This window comes from Atractosteus spatula, chromosome 7, assembly GCF_055471065.1.
Source record: "Atractosteus spatula isolate fAtrSpa1 chromosome 7, fAtrSpa1.hap1, whole genome shotgun sequence".
Classification (NCBI taxonomy): Eukaryota; Metazoa; Chordata; class Actinopteri; order Semionotiformes; family Lepisosteidae; genus Atractosteus; species Atractosteus spatula.
Window position 1 is genome coordinate 16847291 of NC_142712.1, and position 12101 is coordinate 16859391.

General features: G+C 36.1%; 1 protein-coding gene across 9 annotated transcripts in view; it reads right to left on the reverse strand.

Moving 5' to 3' along the window:
- The window catches only part of postnb (periostin, osteoblast specific factor b), a 30155-nt gene extending 27204 nt beyond the window's left edge, over nucleotides 1-2951 (reverse strand). For all 9 annotated transcript variants that reach the window (XM_088920387.1, XM_088920389.1, XM_088920390.1 and 6 more), the window contains exons 1-2: nucleotides 2789-2951; nucleotides 1842-1940 (exon numbers count right to left, since the gene is read on the reverse strand). In XM_088920387.1, the coding sequence (XP_088776513.1) occupies nucleotides 1842-1940; nucleotides 2789-2907 (218 nt within the window). In that variant the 5' untranslated portion in view covers nucleotides 2908-2951. The remainder of the gene's footprint in view (nucleotides 1-1841; nucleotides 1941-2788) is intronic.
- Between the last annotated feature and the right edge of the window lie 9150 nt (nucleotides 2952-12101).

A 12101-nucleotide genomic window follows, 5' to 3' on the forward strand; every position in this document is an offset into this window, starting at 1 on the left:
AAATGTGCTTGAAATCCCAAACTTTATAACCACAGAAATATTATAGCCAGTTTGCCATGACCACCTTTTAAATTGTATGCAATTCTATCCAGATTTTTTTCCCCTTTAGATAATTATTTCCTTATACTCTATATGTATATTTTTTCTCAAGGGTTTTCCGTTTCTGGCTGATGTTAATATCCTCCTATTTAACACTTGCAGTGTTGTAAAACAGAACTGTTAGGATCCAGGTGCACAAAAAAAACAGAAAGGACCTTTTGTGCCTGGGGGCTCAATTTCACAACTTTTACTTTGTCCCATCCAGTGGAAATTCTGAGCCCTGTCTGAACCACCTTAAACATATACTGTATTTACATTATTTGCTACATTTTCAATGAGCTGTCAGCTTAATTTCTAATGAATGGAACCGGCCTGACATGGATAAAAATGGTGTGTTCCTTTTTGCATGTTCTGCACATTCTTTCCAAAGAAAGTATAGCATATACACCTGCACAAACCAGCTTTTGAAGATATGAGCAACAGCAGGTCTTTATGTTAAAATGTAGCTTTCGTCTCAAGCCATGCATTCTTTCCATCTAACGCCATACATGAACATGGCTGAAAATTATTACTGAAATGTCCAGGTGTATTTTCATTTCAGATCAATGTATGTTTTTACTATACACCATATTTTAAACACTACAGAACATCCAGCCATTTTCTAACTGCTTCGTCCAATTCAGCATCGCAGGGGAGTTGGTGCCTATCCAGGCAAGCAATGGGAGAAAGATGGGATACAACCCGGGCGGGAAGCCAGTCCATAGCAGGGCACACACCGACACAGACGTGTGCACACTCTAACCAGGGTCAATATTCCTCGGAGCCCATTAACCTAACAGTATGTTTTTGGACTGTGGGAGAAAACCAGAGCATGCGGCGAAAACCCACACAAACACGAGAAGAACATATGAACTCACTGAAGATAGCACCCCAGGTCCAGAATGGAAACCAGGGCCCCAGAGCTGTGAGGCAGCAATGCTAACCGCTGCCCCACTACTGAACATTTAGAAAACAAAATAGAACATAAAATCAAAAGTGGTTTCTATACTAATGAAGCAAAATTAGATTCTTCATGAATCTCTGAAGCGAGATATACTGTATAAATACAAGCTGTCTAACATCAGGATAAAATACAACGGCTAAAGTTTTGAACACCATGCAATATGAGCAAATGTATAGACAGGCATGAAAATAACAAACAACGAAAGTGATTGAACACCAGACAAGTGATTACTGTCATAGTCCACTATAAATCACTCTCAAACCTAGCTTTTGAAACTTTACAATTTCCCAAATCTACAAAGATAACGGATGATGTTGAAATAAAATGCGGTTTTATTTTCATAAAGTAACTGGAAATTACTGCTGAAAGATGAATAATTTCAAACAATATGGAAAGTGAAAAAAAAAATGATTCTGCTGGATGGGCAAAAATGAAGGCCACAAGGTATTTAGATCATTAAAAGCTCTCAGGAGAAATCTGTGGAAAACCAAGAAAGCAGAATGAAACTGAACACCATCTAAGAATTCCTTAGGCAGAGCTCTACCAATGCGTGAAACACACTCCTATTCACACAGACAAGGTTTCCCCTTAGCGCATGCTTGAAGCTGAAGGTAAGTCTGTCTGTTGAAACAAGGCAGCTGCAGAGTATATCCTGTCTGGAACAAGGAAGGTAGAAGCCTTTGTTCTCTTAAACAGAACATAACACAGGCTCTTTCAGTCATCTTTTAAGAAAAAAATAGCCCTAGGCTCCGGCCCTTCCAGCAAGCATGTTGCCACACAAAAAAACCTACACACTTACGCTTTTTTGCCACAGATTGCTCCCTGGTACCAGTTCCTGCAAGTGCTGAAATATTTCTTTTTGGTTCCCATAACTTGCTGAAGAGCACACACATTGGGTCTGTAAAGAAAGCAGAATAGAGTTAAGTTAAAAGACAACACCAAAAATATGCTATACAGTACATTGCATTCCAGTTTGAAAGAGCAGTGAGACCACATTAAAACATTTTACTTGCATTAAGATTATAAGCATTAAACAATTAAATTAATTGTTAATTCCATAATTGATGCAAGCATGGCTTCCTATTAGCATAGCTTAACCAAGAATCATACCAAATTAAACAATTCTGTCCAGATTTATTTCTCTTAAAAGATGTGTAGCCAGACATCTGCAGCTACTTTGGTTTATGGATGCATGGTGGATAATAATTAAAAGAGTAAGTACAGTATGTGTTTACCACATTAGAACTGTACAGTTAAAACTTTACAGATGATAGTTAATAAAACCAGGAGGCAAATGCAGCATTTCTATCAGTACACTGAGGGTTGTCAAAATGAGGGTAAACCTATTATAGTATATGTAAATCACAAATACATTGTACTTGAGATATAATAATTGTAATAAAAAAGAAGCAAACAAAAACCAATGTTTAAAATATTAACCTTGTTAGTTAAAGGTTGATTAACTTTTATATGTCAATGTAATTTAACTGTTAAAAAAAATAACCTTTAATCTGACCAAGCATGTAAATAATTTTAAATACAAAAAAGAAGTGGACTTTTTTCACTTTTAAGTGACTGCATTTCTGCTTTTTTATCAAATAAGATGCAATGCATTGGCTTTGTAAACTTATTTTTTCTACCATTGGTACAGAAAACTCCTTTCCAAGTTCAAGTAATGTAGAATCAATTAAAAAGCAGGTCTGTATTTTCCCTTTGGAAGCATATTCCATTTGCATTGTCGCTTACCCCTCATTCTTTGCTCTAATTCGACTGTGGGTTACAATCTTGTCATAAGCAGAAGAGTCTGCCTGGTCAAAGGCAGACAGGACAAAAATGGTGACGGCAGCCACAGTGAGGAGCTTCATCCTTAATCACCCTGCTGGCTGGACCAAAAAAGCGAACAGAAATGGGACAAAGTCTGCAAGAGGGAGTTTATATAGTAGCACTTTATGCTGTGGGAGGAGGAGGGCAGAATGTCAACCCAACACACTGCAACACCCTCCCCAGGACCCCAGCAGCCTTCACCTCCTTGCCACTTAACTCTTTGCAACAAAGAGGAGGGCTCCTCAGTTTTCAATACATTCAACATCTTGGCCGGCAGAGTAATTCTCACACCTTTGGGGGAATATTTCTTTTTGTGCTTTTGCTTTGCAGGGAATTTTACCTCGGAAAACAAATTAAAACAAAGTTGTTCAGTGATGTCACAACTCTGGCTAACCTACAGAGCATTACGTACTGTATATGACTTGTCCTGCATATTACAGACCCAATTTTGCAGATGTTCTATTATACTGGTAGTGGGTTCTTTAAAAGTAAGATTACAATTTATTGCCTGCTACAGTTAATTTCAATATTAAATAAAGGCTCTTGAACTTGTCAGTTCCTCCAAACTAATTAAAATTGCTCCTTAACTTTATTAAACACAGACATAATGCAACACAAGGACTGGGCTCCCTGCTTTAGAATTTTAGGCCAGTTTTTAAAAGGTTAGCTATATAACAGCAAGTGTGCTTTTACATCATTGTTACGGCCACACACAAAAAAAGTTTAATAACGCTGTTCAAGTACAGGTACTGTATATAAATCACTAGGTATGGGACGCCCTCTGGTGGTAGAAACAATTCAAAACTTTTCTCTCCCTGGAACAAATCAATTTGAAAATGAATTGAGTGAAACGAAGGCTAAATTTTCAAACCACATAATGTCTAGTTGAAGATTACCCAATTATAACTTCTCATATAATTAAATAAATTAAATGAATAAATGACACCTCTGGATTTGTTGTTACCATCTCCAACATGGAACTAAAACACCTTGGGTGAACAGCTTAACAAAACACTAGTGTAAGCCATTTATACCACTTACTTTTTATACTGTATATTGTAAGTCACTATTTTATCCCAATTATTTATTCATTTGTGTTAATTGCATGGATTTCTATTATATATCTGTCAAGGATTACTTTTGTCATGCAGACAAACTTCTGTATCATTTAAAATCTGGGTCACAAATGTCTCTTAAAGCCATCAACAGTGGAAGGCTTTTTAAAGGTAAAAACTGTTCCAATTAAGATAATTACTAGTACAATGCATTAGTAAGACCTCTTGAACAATATTGTATATAGATATGTGATTGCTACATTGCAAAAAACTGAGGCATTTATTTTCACATAGGGTAAAGTTAGACTGCAACAGGCTACACAGCTATGTTGTTTGAATGAATATGCTGGCTTTCATCGCAAAAAAAACTAGATAGGTTCCCCTGATAAATTAGCCATTATCTAACAAGCTACTATAGATAGGCTGAAAGGTCGCTCTGGTTTTTAAACTTTCTAATGTCCCAGATATAGTAGATCAGGCACAATTAAGACCCCTTTTAAGCACTGGAGCTCTTCATCAATTCTATTATATCTTGTTCCAGTGTAGATATTTTGGAAAGCTTTATCTGGAAACAACCCTAAATCATCTAAAAATATTCTAACCAGTGATCTTAATTCACCAAGAAGCACGTTAAACACAAAGCCCTGGATGCAGGGGGGGAAATTAAAGAAAAATAGAAAATTACAATCATCTCACCCCAACACCCTCAGAGATGTACCATGCGAAATTAATCTTAACTCTTCAAAAACTGGGCATTGTGATGTCAATGCTGTTGTTTTCTTTTATTTTCTGCATTGTAACTAAGGGTTAATGGATATGTCTAGACTCACAGCTTCAGTTTTATTATGCATGCTCTTGTATCGTACCACCTAGTTGTGGTTAGTTTCCTGGTAACAATTAGACTTCACATATTTAGGAAACAATTCAATTACATGGTGGTGGAGTATCATGAAACTAGAAACTAACTAATGAAAGAGGAAATGCAGGAGACATGCAATTTAGCAGCGGAATATCAAGATAAGCTCAAGTATCAGAATTACTAGCTTGCTGGTCTACAGCTGGGGAATACATTTCAGTTTACATCAACTCCATTTTCAAATATGCTTGTCCAACTTTTCTTCTCTCCATTTAAACACAAATTACAGTAGAAAAAAATGACCAAATATACTTGAGAGTCCAACCTGAAATCAGTTGCTCCCATAAGAATATAGGGGGAAAGGGTTTTAATTACAGAGGCATCTAAGAAGTTTGAGCATTATCTAACTTTAATACTATACTTTTTGTTGTAAAGTATACTGTATATTGACTGTTCTGATTTTATTTTTGCTCTGTAGTAAAATGTCTTTGACAAGCCTGTATCACAGCCATTTTAATCACAATGCTCATGAAATCCAAAACTCCCTGTTGTTTAACTATATTCTGCAACTGTGTGTTTTTGCAGCTGCAAAAGTCATTTACAGTGGGTTTTACATCACTTTGTTACAGCAAAGACAAATAAGGTATTTTGAATGTGAAAATGTCCAAACCCTGAAATAACAGCCCTCTGAAATTCTATCTAATATTTTAGCAAAAAGAAAAATCTTCTATTTATTTAACTGAAAGATGTGTGAAACATCTGAAAACAGGAAAAATACAAATATGATCTACAGTACAGTATATGCATATCTCCATGTACAGTACCTTCTCAAAAGAGAATTTGAGAAGGTACATCTCATTTAGTGATGTATAGACACAAAGTACTGCAGGAAATGAGAGTCAAACACTGTCCTTTTTCAGTTAAAGATTTGCATGACTTTGGCACAATAAGCATTTTAATAATTTCATTGATAGCTCTGTTTTATGATCACACAGGTGTTTTACTTAACAAAATGGACTGGAACTGGAATTTGTCCGGCTGTTTTTTTGAAAGATCTGTGGCAGTCTACATGGTGGACTAATCTTGTCTTAGACAATTGCAACTGTATGTTTGTCTGTCTACAAAAGTGCTGCTTCCTAAATAATAATAATACCAATAATAATAAGAAGAAGATTGCACATACTGTATCACAATAAATAAAAAAATCATCCTAAAACACCTAGCACAAATTACTCTACATTAAACAAAGGCTTTCTAAAAAAGTCTGTGTTCTGGCTAGATTTAAAAACAGCCAGTACAGTATGGCCATTTTTATTATTTATTTTGTGATCGACCTTGCTCTGCCTCTTGTTCTTCCTCTCTGTGGCATTTACTGTTTTAATTGTAGCTTCTAAATACATTATTAAAACCCTGATGTGGTTTTTTTTGTTTTTCTCACTTCTGAAATGTTAGCTTAAGAAACATGCTCCATAATAGCAAAGTTAAACTGCAGCTGTGACTTCCTCTTTTCATTCCATTGTTTGGTTACAAGGGTCCCACAATTCTACAAAAGAGCATGGCATAGTCTGATTTTCCGATTGTGCAGGGCATTCTAATGGTCATTTTCAGGAACTCACAGTGCTTTTACAGTAAATGGTGCCACAGTTTGAAATGGAATACTACCGGAAATATCCTCTCAACCTTTCGGGAAGTTCAGTGAGTAAGTCACAGGAGCTGAATGTACTTAAGAGATTAGATATAATTTATTTCCTATCCACCATCCATTGTCTAACTGCATCATCTATTTCAGGGTCCTGGCAAGCAATAGGCTCAAGGTGGGATGGGACGCTGGATGGGACACAAGTCCATCACAGGGCAAACACAGATAGAGGCAGATACACACATTCAAACCATGGCCATTTCTTTCAGAAGCTTATTAACCTACCAGTTTGTATTTCTACCAGTATGACTGTGGGAGGAAACAGGAGCACCTGACAAAATTCCAGATAAACAAAACATGAGAATATACAAACTCCACGCAGATAGCACTCCACGTCCAGAATGGAACCCAGGGTCCCAGCATTGTGAGGCAGTAATGCTAACCATAACTGGTTCTGCTCACTTGTAAAACTTAACTGTTACATAAAACCATTTGTACACTATGGCTATTCCCTTTTTGCCAAGAACGTTAATACAGTTGTAACGGGAGCCGGTCCTGACTCCCTTGTAGTGCCTATTTAGGACCCTATGCAGACGGTATAATCCGGAAGAGACTGGAGAAGGACAATAGGGAAAACATGCAGAGGAATGGAGGGGAGGACAGACAGGGGGCGGAGCCAACGGTGATCCAAGTGCAAGGGGGAGTGGAGGCAAACAAGTCCAGTGGGAGTCCAAAAGGGAAAAATAGGGCCCAGTCCAAAGTCCAGGTAGCCGGGAGATCAATCCAAGACAAACAGTTAAAAACAGGAACCGGGTCGGAACAGGAACTGGAACAGGGAAGTTAAAAACATGATGACGAGGCCAGGCGCTCTGAGCCCCGGACCCAGATGGTCAGTACGCTGTGATGAAGCCTATGCTGTCGGGTCTCTCCTGGACCTGCTGGTAGGTAGACTTCCGGGCATCTGTCTTCCAATACTGAGACCAGAGCTTAGGAGGCACATAACTTATATAGTGACAGGTTAAACAGGAGACAGGTGCACATAATAATGAAACTAATAATAAAAGGAGGGATGACGACCAGGACAACAGTAGCAATAGCATTGAGCATGTTTTGTTAAATACTGTAGATTTACCATTCAAAGCAGACAAAGACAAAAAAAGCAGAGACAAAAACAGTTTTTCATGACTATGTATGGTTTAAAAACCTAATATAATTATTTATAGTACATTTTATTGCTGCAAAACGTGAATTGAATGTCCTGTTAGCCAGATGCTGCTTTTCAAAAGTGAAATCATGTAATATAAGAGGGTGAAAGAAAAAGAAGGGAAAGTACACTGCCCAACTTTAGTAACATATTTCTCTTACTCTATGACAGGTACTGGAATTAGCCTTTCACATTTAATCTACAAATGTCTGACGCTTCATCTTTAAATTAGAATGCTGCTTTTGAGTGATTTAGTTTAGCCACTGTAATACCCTTTGTTATAGAAGCGGATTTCCTAGGATGTGTGCTTTAGATCAATAACCTATTAGCAAGTAAAGGGGCCAGATGGGATGAACAGCCAAATCTCATTTGTAACCCCTCTAGTGCTGTTACTGTCTATGGTTTCTACAGCAGTAATCACTTTTGTTCTACTGGAATGACTGAAAGCTTTACATCCGTCACGCAATGGATCAGACAGTTAACAGACAGTCAGTCAATGGATCTACCTCATTGGCTTACCTCATGAATTTCAGTCAATACAGTAAGAGTGATACAATTACAGACACTTGATCTTATCAAATAATGTGACATCTTTGTTTGTTCTCCTAAAATATCTTTGGGATTATGTCATTAAATACACTATGGGTGAAAATTCTTCTTTTTTTTCCTTAAAAACATACACCACAACAGTTAAGATTACATAAGAGCAGTTGCATCACAGAGGATGCACTTCAACCCATCAAGCCCCTTTGGTAGTTGGTAATTGATTGAATTGGATCTTATTAGCATTTTCTTGAGAGCAGTGAGGCTATCAGCCTTGATGACATGTCTAGGTAACTTACAGCACCAACACCAGCAACCAGGCTAGTAGCAACTACAACTCCAGAGGTGAAGATGGAACTTTAATGAAAAAGTTCAGAGAAATTTAGATGAACAGGATGAATAAGGGTGAAACAAATTCTGTTTACACGAGGTCTGTGTATACTTAAGTATACTTAAAAAAGAAAACTTTGTCATTGTCATGAACTAATTTGTGTTTCAAAATGTAATTTAAAAAGGTGTTTTAATGTAAAAGGATTAACCTAGGTTATGTGTTTGGGATTTTTCCACAGTTGAAGTAAGTGCCAGATCTGACAGCTCATACAAAAGTTTTCATGTTTTTTTTTTAAATATAACCTTTTAGAAGGTTCGACCACTTACTTTTAGAAAATGTAAAATAAAAGATAGTGTGGAGAGAGACCATTTATAATTTTATGTAGTAAAGTTACTTAAAATCAATTCTGTAACAGTATTATTTAATAATAATAACATACAATCTTTTTCTTTTGCTGACTCAACCTAAAGAAAATGTGCACATAAAATGAAATAATAGCTTTTTTAACATAATTGGAATACAGTACTTTATTAGAACTTTTTTACTCTGAAATAAAAACACATTTTGACGTAATATGTAATTTCTGCTAGTAAATCATTCTCAGATTCACTTAATCGGACAGAATGACACATCCCTATTCACTGCATAGTGTAAAGTAAGAAAGATTGTTATCAGCGCCAAGGCAATAATCAAACACAGAGCATGGATTTCCAGATCAAAGACTAAGAACCTAGACACCAGGCCAGTTGTCATAAGTGCTAAAAATATCTTAAAAAATTATGAAAGAAAAACATTTCAGGAAATAAAACACTTTTGCTTAAAGATGCGTAATGCTAATGGTTTTCGTGAAACACATTTTAACATCAGGAGCTTTGGATAGATTAGTGTACTAAAAACTGCTTTTAAAAATAATTAAATTGATTTCAGGTAACATTTTACACTGTAGCAACTTGGAATCACTTTAAAATTTATCTATGAAAAGACTAATTCTACTTTCTGTAGAGGCACAAGAAAAGAAAGATAAGAGTGAAATACAACAGACATCGTATTGATCAAAGGTACAGTGGTCAAAGTGATGTAAATTACAATGATCCACTATACTGTACTGTACTTTTACAGTACATTCACACAAGAACAATTACTTCTAGAAACAATTTACTCCACAATGCCACTTATTATAATAAAGAGTCTTGGCACTGCATTCTTCAGATTTGTGGCTGAGCATTTTAAGGGTACAAAACAGAACAATAAGTAAAGAGTGCTAATATAGGCTAAATTCTGCCACAGCAATTTCTTACCAGTTGAGAAAATTGAGAAATTGAGCAAATGACTTTGGGTGATATCTGAGGTGCATGTTTGTCAAATGTAGTAAGTAATCAGAAACAATATCCATATCTACTTATTCATGAAAGTAAAATAGCAAAAAATGCAGATCAAGCACCTGGGAAGTTGCATTTATTTTACTACAAATGGCTTCAAGTCAACGTCTTGTGGTAGACAGTCCAATCTGTTTTATTGAAGTATTGCAAACCTTTGCTAATTAAGTACACACATCCCTAAATGATATTGTGGACCTCCTTCCTTCGTTATGTGTAAATATCCATATAACAGCATAAATAATACTAAATAAAACTAATTTATTAGCACAATAAAATTAACCAACATGCAATAGCAAAGGAAAATCTGAGCAAAAGGAATGTATTGAGGTTACAGTAAGATAGCTGTACAATACTTTCCATCAACTATCCAACATCAGGATAGCTCTTGTGCAGTTACAGTCCCCTGGGAAGACATATTAAGCAGTCCAGCCACAAATGCATATGATTGTGCCCATTATTAAAAAAAGATCAAGTTCAATCAAGCAAAATATCATTGGCTGTAATAGGAGAACATATTATAAGAACAAGGAAAAAATACCTTTATAAATCATGCATTTTTTGACCATATTCATACTGTAAATCCCTAAACTGCTAAGCTCTCATATGACAGATCTTTTTTCTGTCACATTAAATTGAACACATTTTTTTACATCCTGGAAAACATATATACTGATTTTCTTTTTAATCTGATTTTCCTGTTTAAATCTAAGTCTCATTCACAATGGCTGTAGCACAGTCCAATACATGCTCCCTCCACCCATCCATATTCTAGAGAGGTTAATCCAACACAGGGTCGCAGGGAGAGCCAGAACCAAACCTGGCAAGCAGAGGATTCAAAGGCAGGATACACTCTGGACAAGATGCCAGTCTATCTCAGGATTCACACAAAGTTTTTACATACAGTAGGCCAATTATCCTACAGTACCAGCATGTCTTTGGACTGCGGGAAGAACCTGGAAACTGGAGCAACCGGAGGAAACCCAAGAAAATATGGGGAGAAAATACAAACTCCATGCAGATAACACCCCAGGAACTGAACCCAGTGCCCCAGCACTGCAAAGCAGCAATACTTACCACTGCTCAACCATTCCACCCATAGCTGTTGCTTACTTAAATAAAAAAATAGACTTGCCTTTTCATCAATAGCAGCATTTGGGATGTTCTAGGAAGGCAATGTCATGGAAAAAACTACCCATGCACAAACATTACCTGTGTAATAGAGATGAAATGTGCTATTATATAAGAATAATTGAAACTCTATCATATCACACCTGCAAGAAATGTGATAGGCATAAAGAAGGCCCAGGACATAAGCATTTAATGTATATTTGTCACTTATATCTACCTGTGCAGAGGTTGAATGAGAATATTTACTGTAGTTGGCCTTTATAAAAAATAAATAAATACATTTTTGTAATTAGTGAACAAAACTAAACCATGCAATTTATCTAATATAAATTAAGAGAGATTAATAAAGATATGTTTGTCATGTGTGTTCCTGGACACCTTATACAGGACATGTACTCCTGCAGAATAAAGATTAAGCAGATTGTATCGACAGGCAGCAAAGCAGAGTCGTGATCAGGGCTCTGTACTGAAGAACTGTGGTTTCAAGCTCCAGGTGTACCACAGCTGTTGTATTTTTTTAAGTACTTCACTCAGCTTGTTCTAGCAAAAATAAACTGCCATATAAATTGGTCTCTCAATTGTCATTGCAAATAAAAATTTATTCTCAACTGACCTCCCTGGTAAAATGACGAAACCCTTTAGACCTCTGGCCTGAGCGTAGGCCGTGTCATTCTTATTTTTAATCAGTTTGACTCACTACTGCAGACTCTGGAAATGAGGATGAGGATTTCAAAATACATTCCTTCAGAAATGTAAATTTTGAGAAAAATGCCTACTTCTACCTGTCCTATTTCAAAAAACGGTATGTACGCTTAAAAAGATGCCACAGGATTTGAGATGATATTTACGGTGGTCATTTTTTTCTTGCTTATTGTTAAAAAACATGACTAATTTATAATTACTTCCATATGTACAATTCCATAAATAATAGAATTACTACGTAAGTGGAAGTGAGTACCAATAAGGCATTTTAAATAATGTTTTTTTTTATCAAAGCTGTTTTATAAAATTATACTTTATCTTAACTCTATTTTTAATATTTCTGAATGCCATGTTGCATTTAATAACCAACCACAGAATGAAGGAGATAACATCAGGAG